This window comes from Herpailurus yagouaroundi, unplaced genomic scaffold, assembly GCF_014898765.1.
Source record: "Herpailurus yagouaroundi ecotype Mexico unplaced genomic scaffold, PumYag 161, whole genome shotgun sequence".
In the NCBI taxonomy this organism is placed as follows: Eukaryota; Metazoa; Chordata; class Mammalia; order Carnivora; family Felidae; genus Herpailurus; species Herpailurus yagouaroundi.
The window spans coordinates 1,645,089-1,664,662 of record NW_024412402.1 but is presented as its reverse complement, the minus strand read 5'-3'; the positions used below and the strand labels follow the sequence as shown (position 1 = coordinate 1,664,662).

General features: G+C 41.6%; 1 protein-coding gene across 1 annotated transcript in view; it reads right to left on the bottom strand.

The window, feature by feature from the left end:
- DDX10 (DEAD-box helicase 10) overlaps positions 1 to 19,574 on the bottom strand; it is a 281,324-nt gene that overhangs the window by 257,793 nt on the left and 3,957 nt on the right. Inside the window, exons 2-6 of the mRNA XM_040482918.1 lie at positions 12,339 to 12,399; positions 11,215 to 11,345; positions 9,333 to 9,491; positions 1,635 to 1,755; positions 819 to 1,008 (exon numbers count right to left, since the gene is read on the bottom strand). Of these exons, the coding sequence (XP_040338852.1) occupies positions 819 to 1,008; positions 1,635 to 1,755; positions 9,333 to 9,491; positions 11,215 to 11,345; positions 12,339 to 12,399 (662 nt within the window). The remainder of the gene's footprint in view (positions 1 to 818; positions 1,009 to 1,634; positions 1,756 to 9,332; positions 9,492 to 11,214; positions 11,346 to 12,338; positions 12,400 to 19,574) is intronic.

Sequence of the window (19,574 nt, the reverse complement as noted above, 5' to 3'; positions counted from 1 at the left end):
AGCACCACTGTCTACTCCATAGTAAGCTAAGGAGGAGATAAGGAATCTCTTGCTATGCCACTCCCGAGTTCTTGAGGAGCTAGTTCATCCACTGAGAATGCCTGGAAGCATGGAGTCTGGCCTCTTCTAGGGCTTTCTTTAATCCTAAACATTTATTAGCTAACAACATTAAGGTGGGCCCCAAGGCCCATATTCCCTGTATTTAACAACTTTCTAAGAGGATAATCCACCATTTTCCCCAATCTATTCATTCTCAGACTAACATTTCATAGCAAGAAATCGAAGATAGAGATAATCCATATGGAGACCTTCAACACATATCTACTTATGTTCACTAGAAAACATTTCTGCAAGTCAAGCATGTCCACAATCGACAGTGATTCATACCAAACATACAAACACAAACTTCCACTTGTATCAAAATACACTTTGAAACCTACTTCCCCCAACCCATTTCCCACACAGCCATACAACCCCACCACCCCCCATTTTATGCAGGGGTAGTTGTTAACAAACACCTGTTCACATCTTACAGAAACATATGTGTTCCTCAGACCACATGAGAAATATTGCACTAGAGTATTCCCACATTTAAAGGTCCATCAAATATTTAAATAATTGTAATACATTTTACTATACTTTCCATATTTTATAACACATAAAATGACGTCTAGTTTCCTAAAAAAGGTAGTATTCATTTAAAATACCAAATTCTTGTGCTCGCTTCGGCAGCACATATACTAAAATACCAAATTCTTATAGTAAAAAGAACACTGATTTTTTTAATTGAATCAAATATGGCTACAAGTAGTACATACCTGTATTTTGCTTTTTCATGAACCCAGACATACTCAGGGTTTTTCAAACTCAAGCGTGCAAGGTCCTTTACAGATTTGGTTTGGGTAGCTGAGAAAAGCAAAGTCTGACGTTTCTTGGGAAGATTTTCAATAATAGCATTCATGGTATCAGCAAAGCCCATATCCAAGATTCTATCTGCTTCATCAAGAACTAAAAAAAGAAAATTCAAGGTGAATTACAACATTTAAAATATACATTAGGCTAAATGCAATGTAGTATTCAGGACTGGATCCTAGAAGAGAAAAAGGGCATTAGCGGAAAAATCGGTGAAATCCAAGTAAAAGTCTGGAATTTATACAACGGAACAAAGTTAATCTTCATTTTGACGAAATATGTGGTTACATGCCACAGTTATGTAAGATGTCACACTAGGGGAAACTGGGGAAAGGGTATAAAGCAACTCTCTGTACTATCACTGTAACTGTAAATATAGAATTATTCCAAAATAAAGACGTGATTAAAAGTATATATACACACGTTAGGTAATATCACCAGAAGCGGATGTATCTTAAGAGATAAATTCCTAGCAGTGTCAGATAAAGAAGTATCTAATTTCATATACAACTACTTATATTCTTCTGACCATTTTGTTTAAAAAAAAAAAAAAAGTCTAGTTGTACTCTCCAGGTTTAGAACCCATATGCCAAAAAATTGTTTCAAGTTATTCTCAGATGTTTTATTGGATCAATATTAAGATTAAAAATGTCTAACATTAAAATTGATGAGGCTTCTCTCCTAAGTCTGAGATTGTTTCATCAGAAATTCATTAGACTTACCTAACATTTGGAGATTGGTAGCATGAAAACATATTGTTTCATCCATGTGTTGAAGAAGCCGACCCGGAGTACAAACAAGTATATTTATGTTATTGATCCTCTCAGCTTCATGTTTCAGATCCTGAAAACAGTTGTTTCTTCTGATTACACAGACACATTACTGAGCAGCCCATGTAGCAAAACTATAAAAGCCATCTGCATGTTACTTCTCACAGCAATGTAGATATGCTACAAACAGATAGGATTTCCCCCTTCGATTTCTGCAGCACATCCCAATTTCTGGGCCAAATAAAAGTCCTCAGTGAAGACCTAAAGAGCTCAGAGTGCCTCTAGATTCTTAATTATACCCAGGATTCTGAGGCCAAGAAAAAATTTCCCATGAATGCTCCAAGTCTTCACTTCTCCTTACATCGGCCAGAACCGACTTACAGTAGAATCGTTGCCATTATTTAAGTCAGAACCCAGAGGCACTCTCTGACACCATTCACACGGCACTTTGTGGACTAGGGCGAGGGAAGCTGAGCTCTCTACACTCTAGAAGGTGTCTCCTTGAATGCTCGTCATTAAAGCTGGGTGACAGGTACATCAGTACGTGAGGGTTTGGGATGGATGCTACACTTCCTTCATGTATGTTTGCATATGAACCCAAGTATTAACTTCACAGTCTAGAAGAGCCTCCAGCACAAACAAGCAATCCAAGTGAACCAGAAGGTAGAGTAGAAGCTGAGTAGCTGGTTCCACTATCACCTAAAATCAACATTCCTCAAAACTATCTTCTGCTCCAGAAAGCTGGAGTGACCTTACTCAGGTCAAACAAAACTGATTTTTAAAACAAAGACTGTGGGGGTGCCTGGCTGGCTTCAGTCGGTTAATCGACCAACTCTTATTTCTGCTTAGGTCATGATGTCACAGTTCATGAGTTCGAGCCCCACATCAGGCTCTCCACTAAATGTGCAGAGTCTGCTTGAGATTTTTCTCTCTCTTTCTCTCTCTCTCTCTGCCCCTTACCCATGCACACTCTCTCTCTCTCTCTCAAAAATAAATACCTTTTAAAAATAAAAAAATAAAACAGTAATAAAAGAGAAAAAAAAAGGCATTACATATGATAAGTGTATTGATCGAAGAAGACACACATTTGTAAATATTTATGCACCAAACACAGAATCAGTGAAACAAAAAAAATAACAACAGACATAAAGGGAGAAATTGACAGCAATACAATATTAGTAGGGAACTTCAATACCTCACTTACATCAATGGACAGATCATTTGCACAGAAAATCAATGAGGAAACATTGGACTTAAACAATACATTAGACCACATAGACTTAACAGGTACATACAAAACATTTCATCCCAAAATTGCAAAACGCACATATTTTCCAAGTGTAAAATGGAACATTCTCCAAGACAGATCACATGCTAGGCCACAAAACAAGTCTCAAATTGAAGACTGAAATCATATCAACCATCATAGTGATACAGGCCTACCACAAAAAAAAAAAAAAAAGAAAGAAAGAAAACGGGGGTGGGGGGAGTGCCTGGGTGGCTCAGTTGATTAAGCATCCGACTTCAGCTCAGGTCATGATTTCACAATTTATTTATTTATTTTGAGAGAGAGCATGCATGCACGCTCAAGTGGGGGTTCAAGCCCTGCATTGGGCTCTGTGCTGACAGTTCAGGGCCTGGAGCCTGTTTCAGATTCTGTCTCCCTCTCTCTGCCCCTCCCCACCTCGCTCACTGGCTCTCTCTCTCTCTCTCAAAAATAAACATTAGAAAAAAAAAATTTTTAATACCCAAAATAAACAATGTAAACTTTATATCAACAGGAACCAGAAGAAGAATAAATAAAGCCCAAAGTTCTTGGAAGAAAATAAAGATCAGAGTGGAAATAAATAAAATAGAGTCTCCAAAAAAAAAAGACAGAAAATATCAACAGAACAAAAACTGGTTCTCTGAAAAGATTTATTTTTGACTGATAAAACTGCTAACCATGCTCATCAAGCAAAAAAAGGGAGAGAAAACTCCCCACAAAAAAAAAAAAATCACAAATGAAGTTACAACCAACAACACAGAAATACAAGAAATAATAAGAGACAACTGGAATTACAACAAGTTGAAAAGTCTAGATAACAATGGATAAACTCCTAGAAACACACAACCTTCCAAGACTGAATCACAAAGAAATAGACAATCTGAAAAAACTAATTATAAATAATGAAATTGAATCAATAATTTTTTTTGGGGGGGTGGGGTGTGCCTGGGTGGCTCAGTCGGTTAAGCAACCCGACTTCGGCTGAGGTCATAATCTCACAGTTCGTGGGTTTGAGCCCCGCATCGGGTTCTGTGCTGAGAGCTCAGAGCCTCAAGCCTGCTTCGGATTCTGTGTCTCCCTCTCTCTCTGCCCTTCCCTCACTTGCGCCTTCTCAAAAGTAAACACTAAAATAAATAAAAATAATTTTTTAAAGTTTTTTTTTTATTTATTTAGAGAGAGAGCACGCATGCACGCACAAGTGGGGAAGAGGCAGAGAGGAGAAAGAGAGAATCCCAAGCAGGCTCCGGATTGTCAGCATGGAGCCCCATATGGGACTCAAACTCCTGAGCCATGGGATCATGACCTGAGCAGAAAAGCCAAGTGTCAGACACTCAACTGACGGAACCACTCAGGCACTCATGAATCGGTAATTTTGAAACTCTGAAAAATCAAAAGTCCAGGACCAGGCGGCTGCACAGGTGAATTCCAACACTTAAAGAAGAGCTAGTACCTATCTTCCTCAAAATGTTCCCCAAATTGAAGAGGAAGGCACACTCCGAAACTCATTTCCCAAAACCAACATTACCCTGATACCAAAACCTGACAATAACACCATTAAAAAAAAGAAAACCACAGGCTACTATCACCGACAAACACAGATGCAAAAATCCTCAACAATATGTTAGCAAACCCAGATTTAATGCAATCCCTATCAAAATACCAACAGCAGTTTTGACAGAACCAGAACAAAAAATCCTAAAATTTGTACAGAAGCACAGAAGACCTTGAGCAGCCAAAGCAATCTTGAAAAACAAAAACCAAACTAGAGGTATCACAACTCCAGATTTCAAGTTATACCACAAAGCAACAGTGATTAAAAAACAGTATGGAACTGGCATAAAAACACACATAGATCAACTGCATAGAACAGAAAACCCAGAAATCAAGCCACAACTATATAGTCAATGAATCTTTGACAACGTAAGAAAGAATATCCGATGGAAAAAAGACAGCCTCTCCAACAAATGCCGTTGGGCAGCCACATGCAAAAGAATGAAACTGGACCACTTTCTTACACCACACACAAAAATAAACTCAAAATCAATTAGAAAATTATTGAAAAGAGCACAGGGAGTTGCAGGAAGCCAAGCTATCCAATCAGCCTGATGGCAGGGCCCAGGCGGTGGACGGATCGGGACTGCATGGCGGCCCATCGAAAGTGAAGCTTCTTGTACTCCTGCTTTTATGTAATTTGGCCTCAGCGCTGGTCAGGGCAGCCCCCCTACCAATGAAGTACCTGGGGATTGGTCGGTTGGGGAATTGCCCACCACAGGCCCTCCGGGAAAAGAACCATCGGGGAAAGAAATAAAATTCCATAGGGAAATTATGCGACCCTGCATCCAGCCCTTGCCACCCCCTATAAAGACTCCTCTACCTAAAGGAAGGACAGCCCCATACATTTCCCAGCCAAGGAGGGGGACAAATGGGTTTGAAATCCCCACTCCGGCAACAAAGGAATGTATCTATGGATACAAGTTACTTCAACCCCTAGGCCCACTTGGCCCCCAGGAGGCATTCCAGATGATAACTGGACCTGGGGGATTAAGGAACAGAATGGTTCATTAGTTCCTAGGTATACATTGTCTCTCCGGGAGCGCATAAAGCGTGGGTTCCCAGGGCCCTCCTGGTTCCCTCCCGGCACTCAGACCAAAGCGAACACTTTTGTTCCTTGTGCTGCAAATGGTCCAAAGGAACACCTAAGAAGTCACGTCCCTGTAAACGTTCTACTTGAGGTGTTGAGAGCTAGATGACCTTGAAAGGGCAGGAGGGAACGTTACATGAAAATAACTATGTTGTTCCTTAATGGGTGATTACACAAAGGAACATTTTTAGAATTAGGTAATGCCAGAAAACATAGATGACGCACGCTATAAGAAATTTGCTAACAAAATATAGTGCCACACTTGCCACGATAAAGCGGCCAGTCTAACACACTGCCGTTGTCTGTGTCCATTTGTTATTTTCGCCAACACCGTTCATCCTTCGGGAACCCCTGGACCTGCTGGGGCTGGACCTTGGCAGGGAGTAACCTCTTGGCATCAGCCATAGCAACATTTTTCTAGAAATGTCAGAGGCAAGAGAAATAAAAGCAAAGATAAACTATGGGGACTACATCAAAATAAAAAGTTTCTTCATTGCGAAAGAAACAATCAACAAAACTAAAAGACAACCTATGAAATGGGAGAAGATGTTTGCAAAAGACTAATTATCCAATAATTTGCAAATTATCTGATAAAACGTTAGAATCCAAAATGTATAAAAACTGATACAACTCAATGCTCAAACAATGAATAATCCAATTAAAAAATGGGCAATTGACATGAATAGGCATTTTCCCAAATAAAACAAACAAATGGACAACAGATACATGAAAAGATGCTTAACATCACTGGTTATCAGTGAAATTCAAGTCAAAACTACGATAAGATATCACCTCACATCTGTCAGAATGGCTAAAATCAACAACACAAGAAACAACAGGTGCTGGTGAGGATGTGGACAAAAGGGGACTCTTTTGCACTGTTGGTTAGAATGCAAACTGGTACAGCCACTCTGGAGAACAATATGGAGGTTCCTCAGAAAATTCAAAATAAAACTACTCTATGATCCAGCAATCATACTACTGGGTTTTTACCCAAAGAATAAAAAAATACTAATTCGAAAAGATTCATGCACCCTGATGTTTATAGCAGCATTATTTCCAATAGCCAAATTATAGGAACAGCCCAGGTGTTCAACGATTACATAATAGATAAAATAGATTTGGGGCACCTGAGTGGCTCAGTCAGTTAAGCGCCCGACTCTTGACCTCGGCTCAGGTCATGATCTAATGGGTCGTGGGATCGAGCCCCACAATGAGTTCTGTGCTGATGGCACGGAGCCTGCTTGTGATTGTCTCTCTCCCTCTCTCTCTGCCCCTCCCCCATTCACACTCTTTCTCTCAAAATACATCAACTTTAAAAAAAAAAGATGTGGTATACATATACAATGGAATATTACCCAGCCATAAAAAAGAATGAAATCTTGCCACTTGCATGACATGGATGTAGCTATATAGTATTATGCTAAAAGAAATAACTCAGTCAGAGAAAAACAAATACCATATGTCACTCATATGTATAATTTAAGAAACAACAAATGTGGGGCGCCTGGGTGGCGTAGTCGGTTAAGCGTCCGACTTCAGCCAGGTCACGATCTCGCGGTCCGTGAGTTCGAGCCCCGCGTCGGGCTCTGGGCTGAGGGCTCGGAGCCTGGAGCCTGTTTCCGATTCTGTGTCTCCCTCTCTCTCTGCTCCTCCCCCGTTCATGCTCTGTCTCTCTCTGTCCCAAAAATAAATAGACGTTGAAAAAAAAAATTTAAAAAAAAAAAAAAAAAGAAACAACAAATGAGCAAAGAAAAAAAGAGATAAACCAAGAAACAGACCGTTAACTATAGGGAACTGATAGTTACAAGAGGGAAGGTACATAGGAGGATGAGGGAAACAGGGGATGGAGATTAAAGAGTACAACTAATGGGGCGCCTGGGTGGCGCAGTCAGTTAAGCGTCCGACTTCAGCCAGGTCACGATCTCGCGGTCCGTGAGTTCGAGCCCCACGTCAGGCTCTGGGCTGATGGCTCAGAGCCTGGAGCCTGTTTCCGATTCTGGGTCTCCCTCTCTCTCTGCCCCTCCCCCGTTCATGCTCTGTCTCTCTCTGTCCCAAAAATAAATAAAAACATTGAAAGAAAAAAAAAAATTTAAAGAGTACAACTATTATTATGGAAAAAAACAATTTAAAAAATATTTGCAAATCAGATCCAACAATACATTTCAAAAACCATACATCACAATCAAGTGGGATTTATTCCACAGATGCAAGAACAGTTCAACATCTGCAAATCAACACAATAGACAACATTAATAAAGGATTAAAATCATATGATCTCAATAGATACAGGAAAAGCATGACAAATTTCATCATCCATTCACGATAAAAACTGTCAACAGGGACGCCTGGATGGCTCAGTTGGTTAAGCATCTGACTTCGGTTCAGGTCATGATCTCACAGTTTGTGAGTTTGAGCCCCATGTCGGGCTCTGTGCTGATAGCTCAGAGTCTGGAGCCTGCTTCAGATTCTGTGTCTCCTCCTCTCTCTGCACCTCCCATGCTCATGCTCTATCTCTTTCTGTCTCTCAATAATAAATCAACATTAAAAAAATAAAAAAAAAAAAAAAAACAACTCTCCAATTCGAAGAGTTATGCATCCCTATGTTCACAATAGCATTACAACAGCCAAGACACTGAAAGCAACCCAAATGTCCATCAATAGATGAATGGATAAAGATGTGGTGTGTGTATGTGAGTGTGAGAGACAGAGAGGGGGGGGGGTGTGGCTCAGTCGGTTATGCATCTGACCTTGGCTCAGGTCATGATCTCATGGTTCATGAGTTTGAGCCCCATACCAGGCTCTGTGCTGGCAGCTCAGAGACTGGAGCCTGCTTCAGATTCTTTGTCTCCCCTCTCTGCCCCTCCCCAACTGATCACACTCCGTCTCTCTCTCTCAAAAATAAATAAACGTTAAAAAAATGAAAAAATGAAAAAAGAATGAGATCTTGTCATCTCAAACAACATGGCACACCCAGAGATTATCCTCAGTGAAATCAATCAGAGAAGGACAAATACCATATGTAATTTCACTTACACGTAGAATCAAAAAACAAAACAAAACAAAAAAGCAGAAAGAGACGCATAAATACAGAAAACAAAGAGATGATTGCCAGAGGGAAGAAGGATGGGCAAAATGGGTGAAAGGGAGTGGGACATATAGGCTTCCAGTTATGAAATGGATAAATCATGGGGATGAAAGTCACAGACAGTCAATAGTACTACAATAGCATGTATGCTGACAGATGCTAGCTATACTTGTGGTGAGCACACATAATGTACAGACTTGTTGAAATGGTATGCTGTAACCTGAAACTAAGACAATTATGTGTTAACTATACTTCAATTAAAAAATTCATTAAAATTTTTAAAAAAATTTTGTAAACCTGTCTTCCTTTTTTCTGCTGCTGACCAAGCAATGTTCTGAATTATTCAATCTCTTAAATATTTTCTTAAAAGGAACTAGCCCACATACTCCAATGGTACCTTTCCCAAGTACCATAACAAATAGAATTATAGGTTATTTAAAGTGTATTAGTGTCAGAGAATCTGATCCACTCAGATACCTTCAAAAAATGGACTTTCTGAACCTTCAAATTTGATAACCAGAACTCTAGATGACAGTCACCACACCAGGAGGCCAGCTTACCTGTTTAGATGAAATCTCCACCTCTTTCCTGTCCACTGCCAACAGTGCCCCAATATACGTTATAGAAAAAAGAAGGACAAGACAAAGGACAAACCTTTCCACCAATGATGAGACCAGCCGAAAAGTCATGATTCTTTCCTACTTTTCGGAGAACCTCAAAAGTCTGATAGGCCAGTTCTCTTGTGGGTGATATAATCAGAACCCCCAGCCCGTCTGTTGAGGTCCACTGCAAACGATATAAGGCTTCCAACACCTCAAAAAAGACAGCAAATTATGTTTAGTAAGTTCTTTCAGGAGGCAGCATCTTGATTCCTAAGCCAACCGTGCTCCTCCAAATCAAAGGCACATTCTGAGCAGAAGACACACCAGTCACAAGTTCTTTCCAATCAGCAAAATGAAATTCTTTGCCTTTTTTTTTTCTTTTTCTTCCAGCCACCAGATCCCTCAAGTCATAGAGGGAAGGGAAAATCAGGCCCTGGCAGCTCAGCTGCTGCCAGAGCCCTGCCCAGAGAAGAATGGCAATCGATGAAAGGTATGTACAGCCCTCAAACTATTCAAACACGTTTTGGAAAAATATCTGTCACCATTTTCTGAATGGAAACCACATTAAAATAAACTTTCATCCGTGTAGTTACTATAATTATATAGTCACTGAATTTTCTAGTTGTGGGCAGACATTGTTAGGAAAAATTGAATTTAAGAGAAAAATAAAAACAACTTTTCAATACTTGGGACAAAAACTCAAATGTGATTTTTCTAAGCCAATTATTTTGTAGGAATTAAATTATGAGATCGACAGCACAACTGAGATAGAAGTAAAGTCCTACGAGTTTTACTGCTCAAAAGGACAGATATCAACGTCCTGGAAAATTTTCAACGAGTCATCCAATCTAAGTGAGCATATTTCAGCTTTATCCTAAACAAGTGGCAAATATAAATGAAACTGGCAGGTTTACAAGCATAAGCGCATGAATAGCCTCCGAGGCCTTTCCGTGGTCCTACAACAGGGTAGAACCATCCAAACCTGCCACCCAGGAACATCCATATCCTTCAGGAATGTAAAGGCTGGTTAAGGTAATTCATTCATTCAAGTTACTGAGCATCCACCATGTGCAAGGCACTGCGTTAGGATGGAGGGAATACGGTGGAGACAGGACAGCTGGGGGCCCCTGTCTGATAAAAGGGGCATTCTAGCCAGGGGAATCCAATAGGAAACAACTCTCTCTATAATGATTTGTACCTAGGCAAAGAATGCTTTACAATCATATAACAGAGAGGCACTTAGGTGGTTCAGTTGGTTGGGCATCTGGCTCTTGGTTTCGGCTCAGGTCATGATCTCATGGTTCAGCGCACAGGCTCAAGCCCCACATCAGGCTCCATGCTGACCGTGTGGAGCATGCTTGGGATTCTCTCTCTCCCTCTCTCTCTCTGCCCCTACCCCTGCTCACACACATGCTCTCTCCCAAAATAAACATTTCTTTTAGAGTAAATAAATAACAGGGTGCCTAGGTGGCTCAGTCAGTTAAGCATCCAACTCCTGATTTCAGCTTGGATCACGATCTTAGGTTCACAGGTTCATCAGGCCCTGCATCAGGCTCTGCGCTGTCAGTGCAGATTCTCTCTCTCTCTGTGCCCCTCCCCTGCTTGTGTGCACTCTCTCTCTCTCAAAATAAATAAATAAACATTAAAAAAAGGTTTAGGGGCACCTAGGTGCCTCAGTCGGTTGAACATCCAACTTTGATCATGATCAGGTCATGATCTCACGGTCTGTGGGTTCAAGGTCTGCATTGGGCTCTGTGCTGACAGCTCAGAGCCTGGAGCCTGCTTCAAAACTGTGTCTCCCTGTCTCTCTCCCCCTCCTCTACCCACACTCTGTCTCTCTCTCTTTCAAAAACAAACATTTTTTTTAAATTAATAAATAAGTAAAATAAAATCACGTAATAGAGGACCTGACCCAGTATGAATAAACTACTTACTGGAACAAGGAAAGCCAAAGTCTTGCCAGATCCTGTCTTGGCAGCTCCAAGAACATCTTTCCCTTGCAAAGCCAATCCAATAGTCTGCTTCTGTATCTCAGTTACCAAACGGTACTGGGCTTCTTGCAAACCTGCCATGTAGAAGGGAGGAAAGTGATAGTGTAGAAAACTCCTACAAAACAGTAGTACGGACTGAACGGCGCCCCCTAAAATTCCTACATTGAAGCCTAACACCCAGTACCTTTGACTGTGACCGTATTCAGAAAGAGGCCCTTTGGGGTGCCTGGATGGCTTAGTCGGTTAAGCATCCAACTTTGTTCAGGTCATGATCTTGCAGTTTGTGAGTTCGAGCCCCATGTCAGGCTCTGTGCTGACAGCTCAGAGCCTGGAGCCTGCTTCAGATTCTGTGTCTCCCTCTCTCTCTTTGCCCCTCCCCTGCTCATGCTGTCTCTCTGTCTCAAAAATAAACACTAAAAAAAAAAAAAAAAAAAGAGGGCCTTTGAAGTGATGATTAAGTTCAAATGAGCCTTGATCTGATGTGACTGGTGTCCTCACAAGGGGAAATCTGGACACAAAAGAGATACCAATGGTATGACTGTCCAGAGGAACAACCACATGAAGATGCACAAGAGAGTCGTCATCTGCAAGCCAAGGAGAGAGTTCTGGAACAATCCCTTCCACGATGATGGCTCTCAAAGGAAACTAAACCTGCCAACAGCTCCATCTTTGGACTTCCAGCCTCCATAACTGTGAGAATATTAATTTCTTCTAAGCCCCCCAGTCTGTGGGATTTTGTTCTGGTGGCCCTGACACACTAATATAAAAGATATCCCTTTTGTTTTCTTGTTCATTTTAACTAACATAATTAGATTTTATTTTAATTCCTGACAGGCTATGGCATCTTGTTTTTTCACTACTGCTCTTTAACCAGTCCAGAAAGGAGATGAGAATGACACATCAGTAAAACTCAAATGAATTAATATTGTTTCCTGGTGTTAAAGATTCAAGATATCAAAATTATTTGCCAAAATGATCTTTTTCAGGTTAAATACTCTAAATATTTTTCTGTTTATAAAAAACATCAAGAAATCCAACAACATGTCCCAAGATTACCATCCTCCTACCTTTTAATGTTTTTTTGGACAAAGGGAAATCTGAAAATCTTGTAATTTCATTTACATTTATCTGAAAAAAGAACAAGGAGACTGTTCAGCTAAGGTAAAATAACATACTATATAATTCATTTGTCTTACAACAAAACCATTTTTTGTCTACATTGTGCCATCCAGCTAATTCTTGGTACTACAGGATTGAATTCAATCATCACTACTAATTAAAAACCAATGTTCCTTCTAGAAGGAAATACACCATAAGGAAGTTATCATGAATCAAAAATATAAACTTGTAACAATTTAAATTGGTTTAAAAATAAAAACACCTCATTCATTCAACACACACACACACACACACACACACACCCATCACCACCACCACCTTCCTTCACCTCTAAGAATATGGTAGGTCAACAGCACATCAATTTTAGGAAGAAACTTTACCTTCAGACCATCCTTCAAGGAATATCAGTTTAAGAAATAAGGAGCAAAGGGACTCTACGCCACAGAGCACAATGAGAATATTTCTACTTACACACTTTGGAGAAATGATTGAACTTAATTGGAGAAATGTATCTTGTTATCACAAACCTTTTCAAGTTTTAACCATAAGTTAATGGCATGCAAAATCCAACCAGATAACTCCTCATTCAGGGGTATAGTAAAGGAGGGGGCATTATTTAACAATAACCAGAGGAAATGTCTCTGTCATGCTTTGAAGCCACAATAAGTAACATTTTGCCCTTTAACTTTACATTATCTAAATGTTCATTACTGATGTTCTTCATTAGCATAAACCCAATTTTCTGAATTTCATTTTGGTTACTCAGGAGAATTATTTTATTACAGATGCTGAAAGCAGGAACTCCTGTTCAGATCTGGGAATACACTGCCAAATTATTCATGATTCACAAAAGGGAAAAGTTGCATTTGTAAGGTTCATTTATTTAAATTATACTCCAGGCAGTAAAGGGATGACAGCTTTTATTTCATTTTACAGTCTACACATCATCTTCTCCAAGATTCTTAAAGCAGCCCAGATATGGTTAGTCTCTGTTCTCACATGCTGCAAACACAAGTATTAAAACATTGCCTTGATTCCCACAAATCATTCCAGAGAACAGTAAAGAGGAATAATCAGTACACTCACATGAGAGAGAGAAAAGTTCATTAGAACATCTTGTCCCATCAAGGGGTCAATCTCCCAAACACAACATTAAAATTAGGTCAACTGACCTCCCAATTAGAAGGTCAATCTCCCAAACACAGCATTAAAATTAGGTGAAGTCCACATGTGCACTTGTGGTACGATCAGCTAAAAAGCTGTTTTCACAAAGAACAGAATGCCTACAGAAGGAGCCAGACGGGCAACACACATTCATCCTCCACCAGAGACACAGCCCGGGCACAGCGGGCCACTCCAAGGAAATGCTGCACATCTCCCTCTAGTCTGTCAACCCTCCTAAATGGAAAGTCTGGAAAAATGAAAACGGTTCCAGCACTTTATCAGCCATAAACATTTACAACATTTTCTTAGAAAAAAGTCAAAGAAACAGAAGGAAATCTGTACTCGACTCATGAACTAGAACCGGAGTCAAACTATGGCCCAATCCACCTGCTTCTTGTTTTTGCAAACAGTTAACCTGGAGCACAGCTACAACCACTCATTTACGTGTTGCCTATGCCGTTGTGACACAGGTCATGTGGCCCACAAAGCCTAATATTGACTATCTGGCCCTTTACAGAAAAAGGTTGTCAAGTCTGTTCTAGAAAACTCTCTGTTAGGGGCGCCTGGGTGGCTTGGTCGGTTAAGCATCCGACTTCAGCTCAGGTCATGATCTCACGGTTCGTGAGTTCGAGCCCCGCGTCGGGCTCTGTGCTGACAGCTCAGAGCCTGGAGCCTGTTTCAGATTCTGTGTCTCCCTCTCTCTCTCTGCCCCTCCCCTGTTCATGCTCTGTCTCTCTCTGTCTCAAAAATAAATAAACGTTAAAAAAAATTTTTTTAAAAAGAAAACTCTGGGGGCGCCTGGGTGGCGCAGTCGGTTAAGCGTCCGACTTCAGCCAGGTCACGATCTCACGGTCCGTGAGTTCGAGCCCCGCGTCGGGCTCTGGGCTGATGGCTCAGAGCCTGGAGCCTGTTTCCGATTCTGTGTCTCCCTCTCTCTCTGCCCCTCCCCCGTTCATGCTCTGTCTCTCTCTGTCCCAAAAATAAATAAACGTTGAAAAAAAAAATTAAAAAAAAAAAAAGAAAACTCTGTTACAATCCAAGGAATAATTAGAAGTCATAGAGTCGGCTATGGATCCTACAAACAAAATAACATTTTCTCCCCTTCCCTTCAGATGTTTCTTTTCTTAAAAAATCACTCCTGTCTTCCAATGTTCACACTCCCTCTGAAATCTGTATCAGTCTTCTGAAATCAGAAAACAATTTTCCAGTGACAGTACTTGTCCCAGACTTCTCATCAGCTTTCCAGGGAAAGCTGGAGGGGGCGGAAGGAAAAGCAGGGTGGACACCACTCAACTACCTCCTATACTTCTTGCAACTCTCTTCTCACTACTCATGTTTCTCACAAAGGCAAATAATGCTTCCGCATCCTCAAAGCCGGAGAAGAAAGTAAGTGTAAGAACATCCTGGAATGCTCCACCCACTGCAGTCACGACAAGAAAAGCAATCCGCCTCAAGCCACCCCAAATTCTGATTGACTATAGGGGAGAAACTACATTAGAATGCAGGGTTCCTATACAGCACTAGCTGCTTCAAAGCAAGTCTAAAAGAATCCCAGGTGCAGAGATGGAGTCATTCAGCAGCAGTGACAACAGGGGAACTGAAACAAAGATCTCCAACCTTTCTCAACAAGCTTTAGTCCCCAACTCTCCCTCAGAACCCCCAACACACACCCTTACAGGGTGGCCTTAGGGATAAGCCACTCAGTCCTGACTCCCCAGCAGCGGTCGGTCCTCCAGATCTACCACTGACAGCACCATTCTTCCCTAGCAGCAGGACGACCAGAGACCCATTCCTGCAGGACAGGAGATTCCCTTAATGGGCTACGGTGGCTCTAGGACACCCCATCAACAGAAGCTTTCTTAGACTGTGCTGCAGCCTGAGTCTCTTCCTATGGCTCCTCCAACTCCCTCCTTTCCCTATTTCTGTTCCTTCTCTTTCACTTGCACAGACACTTCCCCCCAATAAATCTCCAATTCATGGGGGCACCTGGGTAGCTCAGTCAGTTAAGCGTCCAACTTGACGCTCAGGTCATGATCTCGTGTTCCAGGAGTTCAAGCCCCACATCAGGCTCTGTGCTGACAGCTCAGAGCCTGGAGCCTGCTTCAAAACTGTGTCTCCCTCTCTCTCTGCCCCTCCCCCACTCACGCTCTGTCTCTCAAAAATGAATAAATGTTAAAAAAAAAAAAAAATCTCCGGGGCGCTTGGGTGGCGCAGTCGGTTAAGCGTCCGACTTCAGCCAGGTCACGATCTCGCAGTCCGGGAGTTCGAGCCCCGCGTCGGGCTCTGGGCTGATGGCTCGGAGCCTGGAGCCTGTTTCCGATTCTGTGTCTCCCTCTCTCTCTGCCCCTCCCCCGTTCATGCTCTGTCTCTCTCTGTCCCAAAAATAAATAAACGTTGGAAAAAAAAATTAAAAAAAAAAAAAAATCTCCAATTCACTTAATCCCACTTTGGCATTTGCCTGTCAGAAGATCTAAGACCTACACTATACTAACAGTCTCTGACCTGATCTCAGCCTCCACAGCCTTTGGGTATGCTCTCTACTTGCCCCCAGAGACTGCCTACTATTTTTGGTTAAAGTCTCTAAACATGGGGGCACCTTGGTAGCTCAGTTGGTTAACCCTGGTTAAGCTCAGGTCATGATCTCATGGTTCATGGGTTCGAGCCTGACATCAGGCTCTGTGCTGACGGCTCAGAGCCTGGAGCCTGCTTCATATTCTGTCTCTCTCTCTCTCTCTCTCTCTCTCTGCCCATCCGCTGCTAGCGCTCTGTCTCTCTCTGTCTCAAAAATAAACATTTTTTAAAAAATTTTTTAAGTAAAACACAAAAAAAATAATAAAGTCTCCAAACATGGCCTCTGTATGTACTTCCTATGGTTGCTGAAACAAATTCCCATTAACAGTGGCTTAAGCCAACGTGAATTTATTAACTTGTAACTCTGAAAGTCAGAAGTCCAAAATGGATCTCACACAGCTAAAATTACAGTGTATGGCTGGGCTCCATTCTTTGTGGTGACTATTGGAGAGAATCCATATCCTTGCTTTTTCCAGCTTCTACAGATACTCCCTGCCATGTAACTTACTCACAGGTTTCAGGATTAGGCTACAGACATCTTTAGGAGGCCATTATTCTAACGACTACAGCCTCCAAAACCATTGTCAATCCACCTCTGCCCCTCTTCTCCCGGAGCCAGCTTGGGAACACACACCACACTTCAAGGAGAATCTCCCCCTCAGAGAACATCACTTATTTTCACATCTTTTTGTATATCCTTGTGTTGCTCCCTTGACCTACAATGTTCTTGCCCACCTTTTCTATCTGGAGAACACATCATTCAAAGCTGCTCCACTCACAGCCACCACAAACTGCTGGGCGGTTCACGCCCTACACAAAGGCATGTAGAGGCACCTGTGGCTCAGTCGGTTAACTGTCTGACTCTTGACCTCAGCTCAAGTCTTGATCTCAGGGTCATAAGTTCAGACCCCACGTTGGGCTCCGCACTGGGGATGAAGCCTACTTAAAAAAATTAAAAAATTTAAAAATTTACAAAGGCTGAGGTATAGGGGCTGCAATCCAGCTCACACTCAGCTCCACAAGCCGGGCCTGAGGCTGCAACCACGAGGAGGAAGGGGAGCATGCCCAGAGTAAACATATTCTTCTAAGTCACCTAGCCAGAAATGGCAGGGACAGAATAAGTCAACTTCTGTCCCCATAATTACACCACTCTAACTCCACAGCACTGTACATAGGTACCAACTCTCTGCCCTAGAGACAAAGACATGTATTTTTTCCCATCTTTTACGACCTAGGCCTCAACAAGTGCCTTGTCAAACTGTTACAAAATGTTTCTGAATCGGGGCGCCTGGGTGGCGCAGTCGGTTAGGCTTCCGACTTCAACCAGGTCACGATCTCGCGGTCCGTGAGTTCGAGCCCCGCGTCGGGCTCTGGGCTGACGGCTCGGAGCCTGGAGCCTGTTTCCGATTCTGTGTCTCCCTCTCTCTCTGCCCCTCCCCCGTTCATGCTCTGTCTCTCTCTGTCCCAAAATAAATAAAAAACGTTGAAAAAAAAAATTAAAAAAAAAAAAATGTTTCTGAATCAAATTGTCCAGTATTTTCCCAGAGAGACTACCTAGCAGCACCCCTGTATTGTAAACACACTGTAAGAAAAGTTTTATGCACAAATGTTATCATCTGAGGCAGCTTGTAGTGAGGGTCTGAACCTTAGTTACCTGGACAGTAACAATCTGCTTTGCTGGTATTCTACTACGGCTAGCCCTGGTATTCGATTCACAGTGCATTTCCTTCTTGACAAAATATTAAGAAAATATTTCTATGAGTAAAAAAAAATAATAAAACATGGCAATACTTACAGGAAAAATCTACTCCTTCAATTTAGTGAGAAGATTAGAATTTAAACATCCATGCAGTACAATGCAGTAAAGTATAGTGATTTGGAGTCTGGCATCAGTCCTAGACTAACCAGAGTCAGAAGTTTTTCACTACCAGCTACTTAACCTTACAGAAATTATTTAATCTTGCTCTTCCTTAAAGCTTCTCACCCATATAATGTAAATAGTCTCATGATGTTGTCTACTGTGACGATATGGCAAAATAACATGTAAAAAGCTTCATAAATGTTAGTAATTATAATTAAAACAAAAGACCAAAAAGAATAGACTGATGTTACCAGCTAGAATAAAGCAATCCGGAAAAGGTCCTCATGCACCAAACAACATGTCAACACTGAGCACCTATTCCAGGATAAGCATTGTGCTACCAGTGTCTGGGAAGCGAAAAGGTGAGTGTAGCCATGCTTTCTGACCTTGAAGTTCATGGTCTAGTGGGAGAGTTAACGAAGAAGTTACAGAAACCAATCATCACAGCTGGGTGATAAATACTGTAACAAAAGTATATACAAAATGCTACAGACAGCAGCCCTAACTCTACCTGGGGAGGTTGGGAAGAGAAGTTTCAATCCTAAAGTCCTGGCAAGTATTCCTAGAGTGAGAGAATGGGGGTGCTCACTGCAAATGGTGGAAACATCAAGTACCAGGACAAGAAGCATCAAGGACCAAGGCCAATTCACAAAACTACAAATTGTTCTTTCACGTATGCCTATCACAGGCTACCTCATTTGAGCCTTGTAACATTTAGTGATCTCTGCTGAATGAAAGAAACTGAGACTCAGGAATATGAAGAAACTGGCGAGTCAATACCCAAACTGAGTGAGATTTAAGCCAGGTCTGCCTGACCACAAATAACTTATGCTTCCACTAGAGAAGAACATGTTGACTTATGCTTCCACTAGAGAAGAACATGTTGACACATTAAAGTATTTGACCATTGGGGCACCAGGGTGGCTCAGTCAGTTAAGCGTCCGACTTTGGCTCAGGTCATGAGCTCTCAGTTCGTGGGTTCAAGCCCCGCATCAGGCTCTGTGCTGACAAAGCTAGGAGCCTGGAGCCTGCTTCAGATTCTGTGTCTCCCTCTCTCTTTGCCCCTCCCCCACTCATGCTCGGTCTCTCTCAAAAAAAAATAAACATTAAAAAAAATGTTTTAATAAAGTATTTGACCATTTTCCTGAAAGTAATTGTGAGTCAAGGAAGGGTTTTTATCAAAAATAGGATGACTGGATTTTCATCTTGGAAAGAATCATTCTGTCAGCAATATGGAGGATAGAGTAGAAGGGAATAAGGCCTAAGGGCCAAATCCCCATTAGCTACCAGTTTTCCTCACTGAAGTTTTGCAGGAACACAACTATACCCATCTGTTTAACTATTTCCATGGCAGCTTCTATATTACAATGGCAGGGTTGAGTGGTTCCACCCTTCTGACATGCAGAGTTGAAATCATTTACTATCCTGTCCTTTACAGAAAAAGCTTGCTAATCCCTATTATAAGCAATAACTACTGTAGTAACCCAGACAAGAGATGATGGGGCCTGAACTAAGACATAGCAGGGGGGACAGAGTAACAGTTTAAAAAATTTAAAAGGCCCAGGAAATTATCAGTGTGACTGACTGG